This window comes from Bos grunniens, chromosome 25 (genome assembly GCF_055505025.1).
Source record: "Bos grunniens cultivar Pamir isolate PY7600 chromosome 25, Bosgru_T2T1.0, whole genome shotgun sequence".
In the NCBI taxonomy this organism is placed as follows: Eukaryota; Metazoa; Chordata; class Mammalia; order Artiodactyla; family Bovidae; genus Bos; species Bos grunniens.
In genome coordinates this window covers 36,997,348-37,020,986 of record NC_141189.1, presented here as the reverse complement: position 1 = coordinate 37,020,986, position 23,639 = coordinate 36,997,348, and the positions used below count along the sequence as shown (strand labels likewise).

Below are 23,639 nucleotides of genomic sequence, written 5' to 3'. Positions count from 1 at the left end.
CAGGGGACTGGTTCAGGGCCATATGCCAAGCCCTTTTAGCTCCTCAGGACATTTCGGTGAGTGTTCAGATTTTCTTGGACCGAGCAAGGGATTGGGGTGGAGTTGGGGGAGCAATTATAACTCTTGATTATGAAGGGAAAAGTGGTGATTGCTTCTGCATCTGAAACAAATAGAAATCATCTTCATAATAACCACAATTGTTTTCTCTCACCGTCCTCTGCCTCGGTTCACAAAATACCTTATTAAATCTGGAGAATAAGAATATGCCTGGGGTAATGGTTTATTATTAGAATAAATAATAGGCACCAGGTCTCCCCCCACCTTGCAAGTTATCAGATGCAAAGACACTTTTCTGGTTTCGCTGGTAACCGTGCATACATGTGTCAGGCCAGCCTGGCTCTTGATGGCCAGGGGCCGCCCTCTCACTTCAAGACCAGCATCAAGCCTGAAATCAACAGCTCCAAGAGGTCGCATCTTTGCAGGAAGCGGGGTGGCTGCAGGAAGCAGAATGGGATCCGTGCCAGGGGCCGCTTGTGACTGCCACCTCTTGCTGGGTGCTTGTCTGTCGAATCTGTCTGCCTGCACAGCCTCGTCCCAGATCTGGGGAACTTGTTCTGTTGCTAATGGGATATTTAACAAGTGGGTTCATGGCACAGCAAGTGCGAAAAGCATTTCCTCCAAAGAAAACAGCTCTTTAAAACCTGTTATTTGAGGCTTTCTCAAGTTCTGCAGGCATCCTGACCTCTGACACCCCTTTAATCAGATAACCAACACTTGACTCTCCCTGGTGACTCATATCAGGAGCAATGGGTCTCTTGTGATCCGTACCAACATCATCAAGCGGTATGGTTTTACGGGGACCAGCAGGAGAAGTGGTGCTCACTCAGAGGTGTGTAGTGCTGGTGTATACCATACTCAAGTCATTTAAGGGCTAAAAATCCTAAGGCATTTGAGATTTTCAGGACATGCTTAATAAATTACCCCTAAGCACTGTTGGCTATCAATTAAATATGTTAGAACCTTCAGTCTTTGAGTTTATCAATTCATGTTTACATGTAACACCAACCAATTTTTTTTTTTTCCAATTAGGATTTAGCCTTGCCACGTTCTTTCTCATTCTCCTGACCCCCTTCAGCTCCTCTCGGAAGCTGGAAGCTGGCACCTTTACAAAATCAGATGAGATTTTATCAACAGATTGTGGTTCTCCCTGAGGTTAAAATGAAAATAGTGGAGGAGAGATGAGTGGATCCCCAAGTTCTCTCAAATGCATTTTCTTCAATAATACAACCTGAGCCAAAAATCGAGTTAATTCATCATGGCTGACCTCACTCATTGTGGCTTTTACTTTTCACTATTTTTTTAATTGATTATTCCTCACTTCCTTTTTTGAAGCCTAAGGACTTACTACTTTCCCACACTATTTTTTTCCTCCTTTAGACCAAAAAGAAACAACAGCCAGAACTATTGATGAGATTTATAGTTGCTTATAATATTGTTCAGTCATGTCCGACTCTTTGCAACCCATGGACTGTGGGCCACCAGGCTCGTCTGTCCCTGGGATTCTCTAGGCCAGAATACTGGAGTGGGTTGCCATTCCCTTCTCCATGGGATCTTCCCAACCCAGAAATCAAACCTGGGTCTCCTGCATTGCAGGCAGATTCTTTACTGTCTGAGCTACTATATGCATATATATATACACACATATGCATATACATACATATTTATATTTGTTGAGTATATGGAGGGATGAAAGGGTGGAAAAACAAATAGATTTCAAACATTATCCTGATCTCTAGAAAAAGAAAACAGAATAAGACAGTTCTTTCCCTTGCAGATCCTGTCTGATGTGTGGGAGGGGAAATCTGACTGGTAATAAGGTCAGGATAAAGTAGGAGGAACTGATAAGGGAGAGCTCCAAGTCAGGAGAAGATGAAAAAGGCTGAATCTGAGAAAGGTTCTGAGCCCTGTTGACTAGATGAAGATAGGAGATGGGGGAAGATGAATCCTCGCTATTAAACATCTTGTTCAACCAGGAGAGCATAGGGTCTCATGCTGGAGTTTATTGCTTCAGTTTCTAACCTTTCATAAGTGCTTACTTGGCAGCCCTATCGAAAATGGTATTTGCTTCTCTGGAAGCATCTTAAAGGAACAGTACCAGACCTCCCACTTTTTTTTTTTTTTTTTTTCCCATTTAGGCTATAAACTATATTGGTTTTGTGCATTAGTCCCATGGGAGGAAAAAAAAAATCACATGCTAGTTTCCAGATGAAATGGCATTTAGTAAAGTGTACATTTAAGGTATTTTTCAGGGCTGGCTTTTAAAAAGTGCATGGGAAGGGTATTTCTTCATAACTGATGATAAAGAGTTATAATACAGGTGTCTCTTCTCCTGAACCTCTCCCATAATGGTGTTTGAGAATTTTTTTTTGAGAACCTCATTAGATATGAAAGAGAAAGTCTCTCAGTCATGTCCAACTGTTTGTGACCCCATGGACTATACACAGTCCATGGAATTCTCCAGGCTAGAATACTGGAGTGGGTAGCCTTTCCCTTCTCCAGGGGATCTTCCCAACCCAAGGATCGAACTCAGGTCTCCTGCATTGCAGGTGGATTCTTTACCAACTGAGCAATAGTGATAACTTATTAATGCTTCAGAGCATCACCACACTCTGCTTCGAGTTCTGTGTGATGACCACCGCTGCAGCAGAAACACAGACCTGTGATGGGACTCAGACCGTCAACTGGCAATTTGCACTTGATGACCTCTAGGTGACAAACAGGAGGTCACCTGCCACCAGAGCCAGAAGATGTGGGTGTTACCAAGTTGATTTCTAAACAAAGAGCTGATGGCAGGTGTAGGTTCTATTAGGCAACAGTAGAATGTATGGTGGGCTTCCCAGGTGGCGCTGGTGGTAAAGAACCTCCCTGCCAATTCAGGAGACATAAGAAACACAAGTTTGATCCCTGGGTCAGGAAGATCCCCTGGAGGAGGGCATAGCAACCCCCTCCAGCATTCTTGCCTGGAGAATCCCATGGACAGAGGAGCCTGGCGGGCTGCAGTCCATGGGGTCGTGAAGAATCAGACACGACTGAAGCGACTTAGCACAGCACAGAGGTGTTTGGTGGAGATGACATCCAACTCACAAAGAATTTATGGCATGGGCAGGAACGTCACCAAAGGAGAAGCTGGTTATTGTTACTAGAATATGAGGAATGTTACTAGAATGTAGATGCTGCCCAGGAAAAAGTAATACCACCACTCTTTAATTGCATCTCCCGTTTAGTTTATGTTTTACATGTAGATAAATATGTGATCCATTTTGAGTTAATTTTTTGTATAACGTGTGAGGTTTAAATCAAGGTGTTTCATTTGTTTTTGCTTTTTTGTTTTTTGCTTTGCATACAGACATTCAGTTACTCTAACACCATCTGTTTTGGGGCATATCAGTTTCCATAGTATTAATTTTTAAGTGGTTAGTCTAGAGATTATAATACATATATCTAACTCCCCTTAGTGTACCTAGAATCAGGTGGTTTTTTTTTTTTACTATTTTGATTGGGATGTGGAACACTTATTGACATATATGCTTCTTACCCTCCTCTCTTGATGCTGTGTTTATCTTATATATTGCACATGTTGTTGTTTAGTTGCTAAGTCGTGTCCGACTCTTTTTTGAACCCATGGACTATAGCCCACCAGGCTCCTCTGTCCACTGGATTTCTGAGGCAAGAATATTTCAATGGGTTGCTATTTCCTTCTCCAGGGGATCTTCCTGACCCAGGGATCGAACCTGCGTTTCCTGCCTTGGCAGGTAGATTTTTTACCACTGAGACACAAGGGAAACCCCATATGTACATTGAAAACCAAATTAGACAATTTTGTAATTTGTTGGTTTTCAACAATTAAACATATTTGAAAGAACTCAAAGGAGTAGACTGGTCTATTGTATTCTCATTTACCCTTATATTTACCATTTCTTTGCTCTCCATTTATTCTTTATGTTCCAACTTTCCTTCTGGTTTCATATTCCATTTGTCTGGCAATTCCTATAGCAGTTATTTCAGAGCAGTTCTGTTGGCAGAGAATTTACTTAGTTTCCTTAGTATTTCATATTCATTTCTAAGGGATATTTTCATTGGAATTAGAGATCTGAATTGAATTTAGCACTTAGAAAATTATGTGCCACCTCTTTCCTGACTCCCTGATTTTTGTTTGCTTGTTCAATGAGAAATCCACAGTTATTTGAATTGTTGCCTTCTTACAAAGAGAGCATTATTTGTCTGGCTGTTTTCAAAGTCCTCCCCCCATCTTAGGTTTTAGACATTTGATTATATTTCTTTGGGTTTACCTCTTTAGGGTTTGCTGAACTTGTTGAGTTTGTGTGTTTATATCTTTTGCCAAATGTGGAGAGTTTTAAGCCATTATTTCCTCAAATAATTTTTCTGCGGTGAACTTTATTCTAGAATCCTTTATCCTAGAATTATCTTTATTCTAGAACCCTTTATCCTAGAATTATCTTTATTCTAGAACCCTTTATCCTAGCATTATCTTTACTCTAGACTCCTTTATCCTAGCATTATCTTTATTCTAGACTCCTTTGTCCTAGAATTATCTTTATTCTAGGATTCCAGTGACATGAATGTTATAATTTTCTTCTGTTGTTACACATCCCTGGATTTCTTTTTCTTTTCTTTTCCTCACTTAGTTTAGTTTGGATACTTTTTACTGACATGTAAGCTGAAACTCCAGTACTTTGGCCACCTCATGCGAAGAGTTGACTCATTGGAAAAGACTCTGATGCTGGGAGGGATTGGGGGCAGGAGGAGAAGGGGACGCCAGAGGATGAGATGGCTGGATGGCATCACTGACTCGATGGACGTGAGTCTGAGTGAACTCCGGGAGTTGGTGATGGACAGGGAGGCCTGGCGTGCTGTGATTCATAGGATCTCAAAGAGTCGGACATGACTGAGCGACTGAACTGACTGACTGACTGACTCAAATTCGCTGAGTTTTCTCCTGCTGTCTCCGTTCTACATTTGAACTCTTTCAGTGATTTTAATTTTTTTTTAAATTTAGGTTATTGATTTTATAGTGCTAAAATTTCCATTTGGTTCCTCTTTATGTCTTCTTCATTTTTTTTTTTTTTTTGCCAGTACTATGTTTTTTTTTCCTTAGTGTTAACCATGTTTTCCTTTGTTTGTTGGAGTATTTTTATAATAGCTGCTTAAAATGTGTATTTGATAATTCCAAATTACCATTTTTCTTTATTCTGGTCTGCTTCCCCCCTCCATCTGCTACTGTTTAATTTTCAGAGATTTTACGTATGTATTCTATTTAGATTTTATAGCAACACTGAACAAGGGAGACAGGGTAATGTAGGCTTGCTCCATCTTAGCTAGAACCAGAACCTCATTACCTGCTTCACTTTATGTGATTGTGAGAAAGAGGCGCGCAAAATGAGAGTTCCCATTGTAGCCACTTCAGAGTGCACAGTATAAGAGGATTAACTACATACACAATATTATGCGCCCATTGCTGTCTAGTTTCAGAACTTTCTCATCACTCCAAATATAGAAACTCCAAACCCACAAGGCACTCACTCACCCCGCTTTGTTGTTGTCCTTGTTTTTTAAGTCACTAAGTCATGTCCGACTCTTTTGCTACCGCATGGACTGTAACCCTCCAGGCTCCTCTGTCTGTGGGATTTCCCAGGCAAGAATACTGGAGTGAGTTGCCATTTCCTTCTCCAAAGGATCTTCCCCACCCAGGGATCAAACTCACATCTCCTACATTGGCAGGTGGAGTCTTTACCACCACCTGGGAAGCCCTATTACCGCTCTTTACCCCCTTCCCCTGGCAACCACTAACCTGCCTGTCTCTATGGATTTGTCCCACCTAACAGTTTGTGGAGATACAACCTTTACTTATCATGTGTACTTTGCACACCATAACATTACCTATTTCAATTATATGACTCACCGTGACTGTGTTTTGTATATTTAGACAGTTGTACCCATTTCCTATTTATAATTTTAAAATTGTAATTTTTAAAAAAAATTTTTGGTGACCCATGCAGCATGTAGGATCTTAGTTCCCCAACCAGGGATTGAACTCCGGCTCCCTGTGGTGGAAGCGTGGGTTCTTAACCGCTGGACCACCAGAGAAGTCCCTTCTTCCTTTTTAATATTTTGGAATATTTCCTCCCAGTCCTTTCCTCTTGTCTTTTTTTTTCTTTACTAGTCAATTTCACTATATTTTTTAACACAAAACAAGGATCACTTTTATAGCTGCTTTTACTAAAGACTAAATCACACCTTTTCAGAGAAGGCAATGACAACTCACTCCAGTACTCTTGCCTGGAAAATCCCATGGACGGAGGAGCCTGGTGGGCTGCAGTCCATGGGGTCTCTAGGAGTCAGACACGACTGAGTGACTTCACTTTCAGTTTTCACTTTCATGTACTGGAGAAGGAAATGGCAACCCACTCCAGTGTTCTTGCCTGGAGAATCCCAGGGACGGGGGAGCCTGGTGGGCTGCCGTCTATGGTGTCGCACAGTCGGACACAACTGAAGCGACTTAGCAGCAGCAGCAGCAAATCGCACATTTTAAGCATTTCCCATCTCTGTTTTTTAAAACGATCATTGTAAATGCTGCCCATTTTGCCATCTTATCAATGCATTATGGGGCTTCCCTGGTGGCTCAGTGGGAAAGAATCCACCTGCAGTGCAAGAGCTGCAGGAGACCTGGGTTCAATCCCTGGGTCAGGAAGATCCCCTGGAGGAGGGCATGGCAACCCACTCCAGTGCTCTTGCCTGGAGAATCCCACGGACAGAGGAGCCTGGTGGCCTGTAGTCCATATGGTCTCAGAGAGTTGGACATGATTGAAGCAACTGAGCACTCATGCACAGTAGTACTAATATTTACTTTTAATTTTTTTCTATTATTACACATGGTAATATTTACAGCTTTTAAATAATGCTGCAATTAATTGACACATAAATAAATATTTGTGTGTAACTCTGTTTTCTTAAGAGCTATTCTTAGAGGTGATACTTCTGGGTTAAAGGACACAGCAAAGCACTGATTTCTAGATTTGGGGCTCTGGCATATCCTAAGTAATGATTCCTGTTTTTGTTTTAGAGAAAGTCAAAAAGAAACCTTCAATATAAAATATGTAAAATATACATCAAAAGTCAGCTCCAAAACCTTCTTCTCCTTTAGTATGTTTCAAAAACTCTCCATATATTGTCAGATGTTAGGTATCAGGGATTGCCTCATTGGTGGGAAAAAAAAAAAAAGCTAGAAATAAACAGAATAAATTGTGAATGCATACCCAAATTTCATTTTGGTTTTGTTGTTGGAGTTGAAGGTGGAGTCGGCTAGTCACTCAGTCATGTCTGACTCTTTGTGACCCCATGGACCGCAGCCTGCCAAGCTCCTCTGTCCATGGAATTCTCCAGGCAAGAATACTGGGGTGGGTATCCGTTCCCTGCTCCACCGGATCTTCCCAATGCAGGGATCGAACGCAGGTTTCCCACATTGCAGGTGGATTCTTTACCATCTGACCCACCAGGGAAGACCACTCCCCATAGAGGGAGCGTGACCACAGGTCCCAGGTTGCCTTGTCACCTCCATATCACATCTGCTGACCCCAGGATAATCACTACGAATACCCCACACACTCCTTTAATGCCCATATATTTTTTTAAATTGGAGAATAATTGCTTTCCAATGTTGTGTTAGTTTCTGCTGTATAGCAGCATGAATCAGCCACATGTATACATGTATCCCCTCCCTCTTGAGCCTCCTCCCCTTCCTACCACCCACTCCACTTCTCTAGGTCATCATAGAGCACCAAGCTGAGCTCCCTGTGTTATACAGCAGCTTCCCACTAGCTATCTGTTTCACACCTGGTAGTCTATGGGGTCGCACAGAGTCGGAGATGACTGAAGCGACTTAGCAGCAGCAGCAGTGTATATATGTCAGTGCTACCCACTCAATTTCTCCTACCCTCTCCTTCCCACTCTGTGAACATATTTGCAGGGAAGGGATGGAGTGTATATATATATATATATTTTTTTTTTTTTCTGTCTGGTCAACAAATTATATCGTTATTCTAAAGACACATCCTTGCTTTTCAGATCAGCTCAGTCGCTCAGTCATGTCCGACTCTTTGCGACCCCATGAATCGCAGCACGCCAGGCCTCCCTGTCCATCACCAACTCCCAGAGTTCACTCAGACTCACGTCCATCGAGTCAGTGATGCCATCCAGCCATCTCATCCTCTGTCGTCCCCTTCTCCTCTTGCCCCCAATCCCTCCCAGCATCAGAGTCTTTTCCAATGAGTCAACTCCTTGCTTTTAAGAAGCACATTTTGGTAGGGCATGGCATAGTGAGAGTGAAGTCGCTCAGTCCTGTCCTACTCTTTGTGACCCCATGGACTGTAGCCTACCAGGCTCCTCTGTCCATGGGATTTTCCAGGCAATAGTACTGGAGTGGATTGCCATTTCCTTCTCCAGGGGATCTTCCAGACCCAGGGGTTGAACCCGGGTCTCCCACATTGTAGACAGACACTTTACTGTCTGAACCACCAGGGAAGTCCTAGGGCATGGCATAGGTATCACTAATCTTTTCCTTTTTTGAGCTTGTGGGAGATATCACAAGTTGATCAGAGTTCCCTTCTCTGATACAAGCACTGACCTCAGAATTTCCCCCAACGCAGTCCTCAGGGACATACTGCTATCTGATTAGAACTGGACCATAAAATGTAACCCATTTGCCAGGTGATAGGTGATATTGTGGGCCCTTAGCATCAGCAAAGATGCTGTGTGCTGACCAGTGCTTATCCCTGATCATCTTTTTTATTTTTTACTTTTCATTTTATATTGGAGTTTATATTTATATTGGAGCCAACTAACAATGCTGTGGCAGTTTCAGGGGAACATACATGTACATCCATTCTCCCCCAAACCCTCCTCCCACCCAGGCTGCCACACAGTATCGAGCAGACTTCCCTGTTCTGTAGTAGGTCCTTGCCGGTTATCCATTTTAAATACAGCAGAGTGTACGAGTCGATCCCAAACTCCCTAACTATCCCTTCCCCTCTGGCAACCAGAAGTTCATTCTCTGAGTCTGTTAGTCTCTTTCTGTTTTGTAAATAAGCTCTTGTGTATCATTTATCTTTAGATTCCACCTATCAGGGATGTCATATATTTCTCCTTCTCTATCTGACTTAACTTCACTCAGTGTGACCATCTCTAGGCCCATTCATGCTGCTGCAGATGACATTGCTTCATTCTGTGTAATGGTTGAGTAAGTGGACCTTCCATGAGGAATGCCTGAACTTGTTGGGGCAAGAGGAAGAGCTTCACCCTGGTCAGATTCTACCTCCTGCGCCCTCATTCACATCCCTCTCTTTATCTACCTTCAAGACTGTAGCTCATTCTAGCGGTGTTTCTGGATGACACAATTGAAACTCCAAAAGAACTGGAAGCTATTTGGACCTAAAGAAAACATTAAATGCATAATTAATTAATTCTGGGTCTACTTTGAACCAAGTGATTAGAAGTAATTTTCCATTTTCTTTCATGCTGTTTTCATGCAGAACCGTCTGATTTTCCCCCCCTCTTTTTCTTCTCTTTGTAGGTTTCAAGACAACAGATGAATTGTGAAAGAGAGCAGCTAAGGGTAGGTGTATGTGCTTGTAAAATTCTTCCTGGGTCTCGTTTCTGTGTGATAAGCAAAAATTTCCCTGTCTCTCCCCAGACGCAGGATTCTAAATAACGGGCTTCATCTTAAGACCAGTTGAGTTGAAAATATTTATCCCGGCTAATTTAGTATTGATTGAGTTGGTAAATACAGTATATCTTCTTTTGAAGTGCCATTATAGTAGATATGGATTTTTTGATTTAGATTCAGCAATAAATACTTCTTTTCTGGAATTTGTTTGACATCATTGTACTCTTTTTATGGACGATACGAGGTCTAAGTAATAACAAAGGTCAAAAGAACGCCTAGCTGCCTCCTTAATGTGAACGCCAGGCTCTTTGCTGAGTGGCTCAAATGCTACATGGCTGTTAACTGGGGTGGGTGAGCCGCTACTAAGTCAAGGACATTTTCTAGGAGAATTTGAGTCCTCCCTAGACCTTTTAGTTTTGGTGGCATGTGTATCTAGGAGGAGACAGAATTTTAAAACTCAAATGCTATTTACCTTCCTAAAAATGAAACTCTCCCAGTGCTGAAGTGCATTGGTTGTAAACAGTGTTGCCTCGATGAGAGCAGAGAACAGTCTGCGTATCAGTGTAGCTTGGTTCTGCTTTGTTCTGCCGTGAAGGTGTCATGGTTGAGATCCTTGATGGCCTGGGTATGGTATCTTAAGAAACGTCTGGATTGCCTCCTCCACCCCCAATTTGTGTTTTTAAAAAAATGCATCATGTTTTGGATGGATGAATGTGAAGTCATAGTTGGCCTGTCTTTAATGTCACTGGTGGAAATTGGCAATTTTTACTGGACTGTGTGCTGTATAGTCATGTTTGTTATAAAAACGAAAGGGATCTGTTACTTTTAAAAGCATAACAGCAAGGTTAGGGGTTAAGCCTTGTGCTTGAAGGGAGCTTACAGCCGCCTAGTTTATTGAAGTGTTCTCATGTTGCTTATACTCTCTGCCTTGTAACTTTTCAGAGCCTTTACTTCCTGCCAGTCTCAAGATGACAATGATTTGCAGAGTTATTTCCATTTTACAATAGCTTTTGGCATCAGGTGTGTTAAATCCTTATGTAAAACAAACAACAAAATCCAGTTGTGTGGAACGGAGAGCTGGTGGGTTGAAGCTTTCTGCTTTTACGCATATTTATTGTATGTGGCGTCCCAGCACGGCCCTATGGATTAACCTCTCATCTCTCCCCACTTCACTCCTAAGTACCTGTGCCTGCATTAGCTGTGACTTCTTCATGAAACAGCCTTCAAGATGTTTTAAGCTTTCCTGAAGTCTCTTATTGCTTTTCCCTGCAGTCTGAATTACTGGTTCATCCTAGTAAATAATGTATTGCAACTTCAGATTTCTCTTCCTGTTTAGATGGGGACGATGTGGCCAGAACTAGGTCAGAGCTAGATAAAGAGGAATGCGTGCTTTTTTTTTTTTTTTTTTTGTCTCCAGGAGGCCTTGATAAATTCCTCAGAATTAAGAAAAAATTCAAATCTCTATGGCAAATGAGATTCCCCCGGCAAATTAAGGACGCAGGAGGTAATGAAGTACTTGTGTGCAGTTGGAGGGCTTTATTATTTTGCACTGATGGGGGCACTGTCAACAGGGGTGTGGTTGAAGAACAAGAATGGAGCACACCCCCCCACACACACACACTCTGTTGAATACATTTCAAGCTGTGATTTGATATGAGGAGTCATACAGTTAACTCTAACCTGGTGCTCCAAAAGCCCTGTATAAGACCATCCCTGATACCAGGGACTGAAGCTTTGTTGTTGCTGTTGTAGTCTGCTTTTACATTTTAAGGTAATTTATGTTTTGAATCGATAGATACATTCCAATCGATAGGAAACACAGTTATGGGGTTTGAAATTTAAATGATGCCCAAGGGAATGCAGTGAAAATTTCCCTTCCTATTTGAATTTTAGGCATCCAGTTCCCTCCTGGGAGACACCCAACTGTTATTAGACTCTGTCTCATCTTTGACAGCTGTGTCTCGTATATGGATATTTTCTCCATCTTTTCTGTTTTCCTTCTCCCCCTTTTTCTCCCTACCTGATCCTTCCTTTCCTTTGAGTCCTCTCTTGCGTTTATACTCTGCCCTCCTATTACCTGAAAAGAAAACTTTCTTGAGGAAGGTGATTGCTTTTTTGTTAGGAAGACACACTTTTGGGGTGTTCCTGAAAAGAAATCTGGCTCTCATCTGAAATACCTGGCTATTTTAATGAAATGCAGTATTTCTTTTTTCCTTAGAAAAAGAGGCAGTGGGAGAAAAACAGATAGTGGTTTACTTACCAGCATCATTGAAGGATGTCTATCTGCCAGCCTCACTTCTTAAAACATTTTTTAAATACAGCAAACTTCATTAGTAGTCCAGGATTATTGGACCACGGCCATGTTGCCAAGTTTATATCCCTTCACCAGTACATTCTGTTAAGTTGTCAGATTTCAAGGAGGCAATTGGATGGTTATACAATGTACCCCCTTTATCTTAGCCTCCTGGAACAGCAGATAATACAAAAAGATCCAGCTACTCAACCATATTTAGTGCATGTAGACACCTGTAGGTATTGGTACATCCAAAACCCCTCTTATTCTCCTTTTCTCACAAATCCTATCCCCCCCCCCAAATGCATTCTGTGAGGTACTTATTCTAAAAGATATTATAAATCAAAAATATTCTTTACTCAATTCATTATGTTAAAGAGTTAAACTTACTTTCTTTTAAGCTGCAGGACTTCTCAGAGCCTTTAATGTGCAAAAACAAAATACAGAGATGGTGATATACACACTATTAAAATTAATTTATTTTTTTAATTGGAGGAAAATTGCTTTACAATGTGATGGTTTCTGCCATACAGGAACGCAAATTAGCCATAATTATACATGTATCACCTCCTCATGAGCCTCCCTCTCCTCTCTGTATGCAATTTTTTGCAAACTCATCTGATTACAGACCACTTGGGGATGCGGAATACTCGGAGAAACACTTGGAAAATTATTGCAGTTTTGTTTTTGTTTTTCCAGTCAGAATGTTACTGTCTGAAAGTTACAGCAAAGCTAAGCATTCTTTAAAACATAAAACTATCTGGTCACCTCCCAATTTCAGCGTTTATTTGGTGGATTTGGGGGTAGGAAGCAGTAATCTAGAATCTTTGTGCCTCTCAGTCTTTCTTTCCTTCTTCCCAGAGGAAGAAGGAGCATCACATGCTGGGTACAACATTCTCATCAGGACTGAAAGCTAAGAGGAGCTTTTTCTTTTGATTGTGATTGGAGGAAAATCGTTCCCAGAAACCTTCTAGGCAGATGTTCTTTTTCATCTCATTGGCCAATCACCATGCCAATCACTGCCAGAGCGACTTGGGAGATCAGTGATTGGCCACAATGGCCATGATTTCCGCTCCCTCCCCCTGTCCCCAAGGGACAGGCACATTGTCACCGGAAGACGATAAGATTTGCTTAAACAGGAAGGAGAGGAGCATGTTGGTTAGTGGAATTTCCCACTAGCGTAGGCCATGAAAGGAATCCCCACGAGTCCTCTCTGTCCCTCGTGTTGCTGGTTTCCTGTCAACCCCTTCAACCCTGCACGTAGGACTCTGGGAACCACACTTACAGCCTCAGCTATGCCCAAACTCTGGGTCGTGGACTCTGAAACAGATGCTTTCTCTGCCAGTCTCAGGGATCGCATCTCCCCATCCTAACCGCCTTTTCTACCCAGCTTGGCACTCTCTTTGTATTTTACCTTATGTTCTTTGGAACCATCCTGGATCCTATCTTTGCTGATTTTCCCTCATCATTGGGTATGGGCAGCAGACCAAAGACCTCACTCCAGGACCTAGCTCAGCCCCAGACATATCATCCATGAGTTCCTGGCCTCTACTCCTCCCAAGAGAAGGCCTCCAGCCAGTCATTCTGAGTGATGACTCACCCTTCTCGGAAGGCTATTGGAATTACTCTCATTTCCAGTGAGCAAACAACAGAACAGAAAACCTGTTCATTCCTCCATCCTAAATTTTGTCAATCTAGAGTAGGCTAAGCCTTCTTCTAGTTTATCTATTCAGACTGTTGCTGGATCCCTTTGGGGTGGTAGCTCACAGGGCTCATCACAAAATCTGTGCATTGAAAGTTCTCTTGACACTGTAGGGCTGCAATTACTCAGGTTTGCTGCCAACCGATGCCCAACAATGCCAGTTGGACAGTTGTCATAACCCACCCGTCAATATTTACCTCTCCAGCACCTGAAACCAACAAAGTGAGTGACAGTTGCTCAATCACGTCCAACTATTTGCAACCCCATGGACTATACAGTCCATGGAATTCTCCAGGACAGAATACTGGAGTGGGTAGACTTTCCCTTCTCCAGGGGATCTTCCCAACCCAGGGATCGAACCCAGGTCTCCCGTATTGCAGATGGATTCTTTACCAGCTGAGCCACAAGGGAAGCCCCCCAAAAGGGAAGCCCCCCAAAAGGGAAGCCAACAAAGAAACAAACAACTAAGAGAGAAATTGTATGATTTTAGTACATTATTGTTGCTCTCATCAGTCTCCCAGTGGGAAAGATTGTATGGTCATAGAATCCAAAAATCATTTTTATTTGCATTCATATAAAATACTTGGTTACAAAGGGATCCTTTGTGCTGTGGCTCTCAGCTGGTGGATTTGGATGAGCGACTGTTGAAGAAGTTTGGTCAAGTCATTACTGGGCAGGTGAAGGTTTGGTTCCCAGGTGGATCAGAATCATCTGTGGACTTAAATTTTACCTGTAACATGGCAGATGAATATCACGGGAGGCAGCATAGTTTGAGTGGTTAGGGGCGGTTAGGAGCTCTGGTGACAGTCTTAGATTCCTGTCTCTCTATGCTTGAGTTTCTCTAGTGCAAAATAGGGAGATTTTCTCAAAGGATTGTTGATTGAATTAAATGACTTTTATAAAGCTCTTCCCCCAAAAAGTATATACTCATCATCAATGATCTTCTGAATTATTGATCTTACATTCTTCCAACTGGTCCTCTCATCCCTCTTCCCACTAGGAAGGTGTGTTGAGTGTGGTTAGTTGCTCAGTCATGTCCTACTCTTTGCAACCCCATGTAGCCCACCAGGCTCCTTTGTCTATGGGATTTTTCAGGGACAAATACTGGCGTGGGTTACCATATCCTTCTCCAGGGGATCTTCCTGACCCAGGCATTGAACCCGAGTCTCCTGTATCTCCTGCATTGCAGTCGGATTCCTTACCCTCTGAGCCATCAAGGAAGCCGTCCCACTAGGATTAGCATGCCAGAAAGTGTGTTCAGAGTCTGTCTGTCCTCACACTACCCCCAAACTAAAAAAAAAATAATTCAGAGGATGGGTTCTGTACCTGATGGAGTGGTAATGTCTTCAGAAGAAAACCACCCCTCACTTCATTAACAGATGAAAGAAACTGGCTTGGGCCAGCCTAGGCAGAAAAGGCAAGCAATCAGGCCTCACAAGGAACAAAGCTTAGAAGCTGAAAGCTATCAGGATTCAGGCAGCTTTTTCCTACCTCTTCTGTTTGGTTATCCTGTGGGTCCACTCTTTTGCTTTGCATTTTGAAGACTCTCTTCACCTTCTTTAGGCACATTGCACTTTCCAGCTGCTATGATTTATGCAGCATTTGTTCCTACAGGTACAGGGACTGAGTCTTCATGAATCCTGATTATAGATTTCCTGGAAAAGGAATCTGGTTGGCCCAGCCTTCGGTCAGTTCCTCACTCTGGTCCAATCAGCTGTGTTAAAGGGGCAGTGTAAATAAAGCCAGTTGCCCAGGGTCAACTATTGAGAGATGACTGAATAATCTGAGAAAGAAGATCATTGCCAGTGAGTAAATATCCCCAAGGATGTTTGCTATACTTTCCAAACTTGGAGGCCAGAGCTGAGCAAAATAAGTATGCCACAGTAGCATACTACTGGGAAATATAAGTATGCGACACCCTACTTAAGGGCTTCCCGGGTGGTTCAGTGGTAGAGAATCTGCCTGCCACTGTGAGTTCAATCCTTGGGTCAGGAAGATCCGTTGGAGAAGGAAATGGCAACTCACTCCAGTATTCTTGCCTGGAGAATCCCATGGACAGAGGAGCCCGGCGGGCTACAGTCCATGGGGCCTCAAGAGTCAGACATGACTTAGTGACTAAACGATATCATCCCACTCATAGCTCAGTGTTTCCCAAAGTGTGAGACACTTACCCTGCATGATCCAGCCTCCAGGTGGTGAGCTTCAAGTCAAAAGGAAATGAAGAATCACTTAGGAAGTTACTCCCTTTTCAATTCTCTTTGGATCCTCTTTATGTCAATGAGAAACCCTGTTTAAAAGAGGAATCTTTAACAAGTCTCTACCAATTTCTAAGCTCTTTTTATAACAGAGACGGAGCATGCCTCAGGCTTAAAGCCTACAGCAGCCAAGGCATCTATCCAGACTTTAAAAACACTGTTTGCAAAATATCGTAGTTAAGAACAAGGGGCCTGGAGCTAGGCCTACTGAGATAAAAATCTAGACTCTTCGATTTAGTACTTAAGCCTGTTACTTAAATCTTCTCTTCCTCCAATTCCTCCTCTTTTAATGGAGATTATAGCTGCATGCATTTAATAAGGTGTGTGTATGTGCATGCCAGCAAACAAAGATTAAAATAATTAATGCACATGAGGTGCATTAGTATCTTAGAACAGTGTCTGGTAAAGGTTGGTAATTATTAGGTATTAATTTTTTTCTATTAACTTACATTCATGACTGTAGATACGGTTTTCTGTTTGAAGCGTCAACACAAAGTTTCTTCAGCAAGTACATCTATTTAGGTTAAAAACGAGTTGCTTTAAAGATAAATATTAACTACATAATGTTACAGATTGCCTGCAGTTATGACAGAAATTGTGACACTGGAATGCAAATGACGGAAGTTTTAGAAACACTAAAATGATGGTGCCAGCCTTGTGAAAGATGTTGTTGAGCAGATCTGCCTTATCAATATTTAATTTGCCAGTTAGAAGCAAGTTTCTCATTTCTGCTCGATGCAAGAGTGATGTGGATTGCAGAATGCAAATGGCTAATGATCCTCTTGGCTTAAACCCATTGCCTTCATCCGGGCATCAGAAAATGAAATGTTCCCAACCTCCTGGGAAGTGAGCTGTCAACAGCAAAACCATCTTTCCCTGTTTCTCTGCCCCCTACCCTCCAAAAGGCCAACCCATCCTCGATGGGTCTTAGGAGAGCAGGGAAAGAAACGTCAGCTCCCTACTCCTTGAAATGACCTCACAAGACTCATGGTTTTGGGATTACAGGTTTAGAATGGCACATTTTAAGTAAGATTGCCTGCTTCCCTTTAGCTATTTATTCAAGAAGTTCGTTCGTTTGTTTGTTTGTTTTTTTCAGGGGTGTATAGGTAAGGGAAAGGGCCTACATGCAAATCAACATAGCTCTGTTTTTTTTTTTTTTAATATAATTTTACTTACTTATTTTTGGCTGTATTGCTTTTCATCGCTGCAGACTTTTCTTTTGTTGCGGCAAGCAGGGGGTTACTCTTTAGCTAAAGTGCCCAGGCTTCTCACTGCATTCTCTTACATTCATGACTGTAGATACGGTTTTCTTTTGCAGACGCAGCACGAAGTTTCCTTGGCAAGTCCATCTATTTAGGTTAAAAATGAGTTGCTTTAAAAATAAATATTAACTACATTAATGTTAATATTGTAGAATCTAGGGCGCGCAGGCTTCAGTAGTTGCGGCTCCTTGGTCTAGAGCTCGGACTTAGTAGTTGTGGGACAAGGGCTTAGTTGCTTCTTGGCCCATGGGATCTTCCTGGATCAGGGGTCTAACCCGTGTCTCCTGCATTGGCAGGCGGGTTCTTTACCACTGAGCCACCAGGGAAGCCTAAGAAGTGTTTTTGGATCATGTACCATATGCCCATCACTGTGCCAAGTGTTGGAGACAGACGGGTATAGCAAAGCCTACATGGCTCCCATTCTCCTAAACTTTACAGGTTAGTGGAGAAGATGAGCATTTGTCAAAAGACCAGCACAAAATGGTACAGGGGAAAATGATAATTTTCTGAAATGAGAGATGCTGTGTAAAAGGACCCGGATGGAAAAACATACCTAAAGGGCCTCCACTTATCAAACCAGCCAGAGTAACACACACACCATCCTATCCCTTTATAAAACATATTGACAGATGTCTGTGCAGCCTGTGAACTGACTGTTTTGTGCAACCTCACCTTTCTCTTCACCCGTTGAGGTGTCTGCTTGCCAAGAGTCAGTTGTATTTATTCCCAGACCTGCTTCTGCCAGCTGCACTTGTTATTGTAATTACATTATTTAGTGGAATATTATGTAAACTGGTGAAAAATGAGTGCAATAAGAAAAAGAGCTGTTTCTCTGAAAACAGTTAACGCTTTGGAAACATTCTATGAAAGCAAGCCTCAAACATTATTTGGCTTAGCTGTAAGAGGATGGTAACATGTTAGCCGAAAAAGAACCCTCAAAAATCTGGAAAGATTCTGCATTCAGAATTTTTCAAATGCATCTTGGAATTCTTGCGTAGCATTAAACAAAGCCAGAGCTGATAGTATAGATCAGAGCTTGGCAAACTTTTGCTGTGAAGGGCCAGATAATGAGTCTTTTAAGCTTCACAGCTATACAGTTTCTACTGCTATTATTCAAAATTGTCTTTGTAGCACTTAAACAGCCATGGACAAAATGAATGAGCAAGGCTTTGCTCCAATAAAACTTTATTTACAAGAACAAGGGTTGGGTCCGGTTTGGCCCCCAAACCATGGTTGGCTGACTTCCACTGGAGACTGAGAAATGAAGATGAGGTTTGTGTGGGAAAGATGATGAGGGATTCCATTCGACACTCAAAGGCCTTGGACTCAACATCAAAGGTCAATAAATTAATGCACATTAATATATTTTACATTAAAGTAAAAAATTTAAGAAGCCTCTGTATCTCTTTAAAAGTGATTCCTTCTTTTCAAAGGCTTCTAATGAACTACCTTCTTCCATTCCCAAATGAGATGCCTTCTAGAGAGCTGATATAGGGCCTTGAAACCAAAATAAAATTATGCTTATTTTTATGTGCTAACCCATCAGTCTAGAATGGAGGGAAAAGTTTATTCTCTTTCTTGGGATCCCCCAGCAAGTAATTTCTGGAACTCCACATCGAGAGTGACATTGTCCACATATGTATCACGGGGCTTGTCCCATGCAAACTGATGTTCAGCTGCTCCAGAATATTCTCTTTTCTCAACAAGTATCTGGTAACTTGCCTGTCTAGATCACTCTGTCTTCAGAACTACTTCTCTGGAGGCATGAACATTATCGTCTATGTTAACATCCCCAAAACTCTGTTAAAGTCAGGCTTTGGTGATTGGCAAACACCAAATTTGTTGAACAACAAAACATCTTTGCCACATACTCAAGAGATGACAGAAATCCAGTGTGCATGACTTAGATGACTCACCATCATTGCCCCTACCTGGTTCTTTGCTTCCATGTATATTCAGGTGTGCACACACAAGGAAAAAAAAGATTGATTCTTGCTTTAATCTTATAAAACTAATGGTCCCATCTTAGAGATTTTTCCCAACCAAAGAGAGTTTGTTGCTGTTTAGTCCCAAAGTGTGTCTGACTGTCTGCGACCCCATGGACTGCAACACACCAGGCTTCCCTGTCCTTCACCATCTCCCAGAATTTGCTCAAATTCATGTCTGTGGAGTCGATGATGCCATCCAACCATCTCATCCTCTGTCGTTCCCTTCTCCTCCTGCCCTCAATCTTTCCCAGCATCAGAGTCTTTTCCAATAAGTTGGCTCCTTGCATCAGGTGGCCAAAGTATTGGAGGTTCAGCTTCAGCAAAGTCATTAGCTCTCTACTTGTAGAATTGACTGTAATTCAGACCACCAGAAAAATCTCCAAGGGCAGCTTCCCTACTAAAATAAGAAATTCGTAAATACATTTAAATTAAAAAAAAAAAATGTTGCCTTCATTTTTGCACACCCTTCTTTCCAGATCTCATGGGTTCTCCAATATTCAAAAGATCAATAACAGATGAGCTAGAAGGATAATGGATCAAGAAACCAGCTGACTAGTTACAGACACTAGTTTTCCCAGCTTCATAGCGAGGTGCAGTTACATAGAGAGATGTACAGGTAGCCACCTCCCTGCATCTTAGATGCTGAATCCTGGCACTCACATGTGTGATAATACATCTGTCCTCCTTTGCATCTGCTGAGGCATTTCATCGTTTCCTCTGGGGAAGACTCCAGAGTTATTACATTTCGCACACTTGGCCTAATATTTATTTTCCTTTTCCTTTGCTTTCATTTCAGCCTAGTTTCCCAAGTCAGCATCCCCACCTTTCCAGGGCACATTTGTCCTATTTCTTGTTTTATCGTTAAATCAGTATCAAACAGCTTCCAACAAAACTGCTAATAATGCTGACATTTCAATTTGTCATCAGCATTCCTCATTTCTATGACTGATGTCTCAGTGAAGACTTACCCTCCTGCAGTGTACTTCTGAGATCTAAATACCATTCCAGGAAAAAAAAAAAAAACTTGATAGGGAACAGGGAGAATGGGGCAGGAATCAGATAAATAAGTATGTGTACTTTCCTGTACTTGAGTGAAGAAAGAGGCAAGTTTTCATCAGACAACAAGGCCTCCTATTCTTCATCATGAGAGCATCATAAGCTCATCATTAGCTCTCTCTTTAGAGAGCCCTTACTCAGGCTGTGCTGTTTGCAAGTACATAGCAGGTGGAGTGGACACATGCTTGTTTACTGTTGGTGTCCAGCAAGCATCCCTGCTCTCAGAGAACAGCATTCTGTGTGCTCTCGGGGTTAATTCTGTTCCCTCACATGTTCATTGCTTGTGGTGGTTCAGTCGCTCAGTCATGTCTGACTCTTTGTGACCCCATGGATTGTAACCCATCAAACTCCTCTGTCCATGGGATTTCCCAGGCGAGAATACTGAGGTGCGTTGCCATTTCCTTCTCCAGGGAATCTTCCTGACTCAGGGTTCAAATCCTCCTCTCCTGCTTGACAGGTGAATTCCTTACCACTGAGACACTTGGGAAGCCCCATGTTCATTCTTACAGAGGCAATAAATAAGCCAAATAATATAGATATGGCCCAGGCAGCCAATGGGATTCCTTCTACGGAGATGTTGATGGGGGTCTTAGTCCATTCAGGCTGTTGTAACAAAATACCACAACTGGGTGACTTATCAACAACAGAAATGTATTTCTCACTGTTCTGAAGGCTGGAAGTTTGAGGTCAGGGTGCCAGGATGTTTTGTGAAGAGCTGATTTCTCATTATAGCCTGACATAGTGGAAAGGGCAGAGGATCTCTCTGGGGTCTTTTTATAATATGGCCACTAATCCCATTTGTGAGGGCCCTACCCTCATGACCTAATCACCCCCCCAAAGGCCCCACCTCCAACAACTATCACATTGGGCATTAGGATTTGAGTATGAAATTTAGGAGGACACTCTCACTGAAGGATTTCCCTGGTGGCTCAGATGGTAAAGAATCTGTCTGAAATGCGGGAGACTGAGGTTAGGTCCCTGGGTCAGGAACATCCCCTAGAGAAGGGAATAACTTTCCTGGTGGCTCAGCTGCAATGTGGGAGACCTGGGTTTGATCCTTGGGTTGGGAAGATCCCCTGGAGAAGGGAATGGCTACCCACTCCAGTATTCTGGCCTGGAGAATTCCATGGATTGTATAGTTCATGCGGTCACAAAGAGTCAGACATGGCTGAGTGACTTTCACTTTCTGTCCAGTATTCTTGCCTAGAGAATTCTGTGGACAGAGGAGCCATGGGGTTGCCAAAAGCTGGACATGACTGAGCAACTAAAAATCAATACATGAAAGAAGAAGGAAAAAAAAATGCTCATTGAAACTGCAGCAGATGTGGATGGCAGTGATACACAATAGGGGAGAAAAAACTTACAACAAGCTGGAGTTGATTCATTTCAGGGGTGACATCCTGATAAGACTGAAGGAGGAAGCCACTTCCTAAAGTTAGCCTTGCAGATCCACCCTGCTTCCTCTTTTTATACTTAAGCTTGGTTATCCAGCTCTCCCTGGAGTTATCGCATACCCTTCCAGTGATCTCTTTTTCTGCTGAAGTTAGTCAGAATTCATTCCTTTGGCCTGTGATCAAAGAACCTTTAGTGATACACGGGGGACATATGCTAAACTTGGGAGAATTGCAGAGCCGCGAGCTTGGTTAAAGGTTTGCTAAAAGCCAAGTCTTGTAGCATTTTCCAAAATGCTTCCCTGATGGCTGTGTGGATCAGCACTACCTTTTGGCATTGGTAGACCTTGGATTCATAGACCAAGGGAAGGCAGCTATCAGTTTCCATCCACAGAGGACATAGGGCCAGATGTTTTACCTACATTTGTTTATTTCATTGAGTTGCCATGAGCCTGAGAGGCATGTCAGAGCTTATTCCTTTTTTGGATAAGTAAGATATTCTCTTTCAGCCATAAGGAATCACCCAGATCCCTGCAGATAGAGGAGAGCTGATACAAGATCATCACATGTCACTCAGTTAATGCTTCTCAATGTGTGTGTGTGTGCTCAGTCGCTTAGTTGTGTCAAACTCTTTGTGGCCCCATGGATTGTAGCCCACCAGGCTCCTCTGTCCATGGGATTTCCCAGGCAAGACTACTGGAGTGGGTTGCCATTTCCTTCTCCAAAGGAATCTTCCTGACCCAGAGATCAAACCCACGTCTCCTGCATTGGCAGGTGGATTCTTTGCCACTGAGCCACTTGGAAAGCGCAGTACTTCTCACCATACACCCCAGAGGCCACCTAGAGTATTAATGAAAACTACCATTTTTTTTCTTTTTTTGTCAAACTTAGTTGGTAAAACATTCTGATGCCCTAACCTCACCCTAGAGATACCAAATTATCATATTATTATGGGCTGAATCATGTCGTCAAATTCATATGTTGAAATTCTAACTGCCCCGCCCCCCATACAACAGAATGTGACAGTATTTAGAGATGGGTCTTTAAAGAAGTAATTGAGTTACAATGAGTTCATATGGGTGGGCTCTACTCCAATAGGACTGGTGTCTTTATAAGAAGAAGAGATGAGAACACAGACACACACAGAGGAAAAGCCATGTGAAGACACAGGGAGAACATGGCCATCTTCAAGTCAGAAGTATAGGCCTCAGAAGAAACCAACTTGCCTGACACCTTGATCTCAGACTCTTGACCTCCAGAGCTGTGAAAAAATAAATTTCTAGTGTTTAAGCCACCTAGGCTGCAGCACTGTGTTCTGGTTTGTTGTTCGTTGTTCAGTCCCTAAGTTGTGTCTCTTTGTGAGCCCATGGGCTGCAGCAGGTCAGCTTTCTCTGTCCTCCACTGTCTCCCAGAGTTTGCTCAAACTCATGTCCATTGAGTCAGTGATGCCATCCAATCATCTCATCCTCTGTCATCCCCTTCTCCTCCTGCCTTCAATCCTCCACAGTATCAGGGTCTTTTCCAATGAGTCACTCTTCACACCAGGTGGCCAAAGTATTGGCATTTTAGCTTCAGCATCAGTCCTTCCAATGGATATTCAGCACTGATTTCCTTTAAGATTGACTGGTTTGAGCTCCTGCAGTCCAACAGACTCTCAAGAGTTCTCTAGCACCACAGTTTGAAAGCATCAGTTCTTTAGCGCTCAGCCTTCTTTACCATCTAACTTTCACAGTGTATGTGTTACGGTACCCCTGGAAGATTCACGCATGTCCTGTGAGTCTCCAAGACATTACTACTAAACAGATGCAAGATGGTGTAGTTGATTTTGATGTGTTTTGGTACCTTTGATTTTTGTGCCCTGTTTAGCGTATCTGACTCTTTGTGTCTGACTCCAAGAACAGTATCTCACCAGGCTCCTCCATTCAAGGGATTCTCTAGGCAAGAATAATGGAG

General features: G+C 42.5%; 1 protein-coding gene and 1 long non-coding RNA gene across 6 annotated transcripts in view; one reads left to right on the top strand and one right to left on the bottom strand.

Moving 5' to 3' along the window:
* RBFOX1 (RNA binding fox-1 homolog 1) overlaps positions 1-23,639 on the top strand; it is a 2,446,597-nt gene that overhangs the window by 1,718,385 nt on the left and 704,573 nt on the right. For all 5 annotated transcript variants that reach the window (XM_086375894.1, XM_086375900.1, XM_086375889.1 and 2 more), the window contains one exon: positions 9,647-9,688. In XM_086375894.1, the coding sequence (XP_086232020.1) occupies positions 9,662-9,688 (27 nt within the window). In that variant the 5' untranslated portion in view covers positions 9,647-9,661. The remainder of the gene's footprint in view (positions 1-9,646; positions 9,689-23,639) is intronic.
* Positions 14,334-15,446, bottom strand: LOC147345466 (uncharacterized). The gene is made up of 3 exons (XR_015155012.1): positions 15,226-15,446; positions 15,061-15,138; positions 14,334-14,464 (listed from the first exon to the last, which is right to left on the bottom strand). It is a non-coding gene; the product is annotated as an uncharacterized LOC147345466 (long non-coding RNA).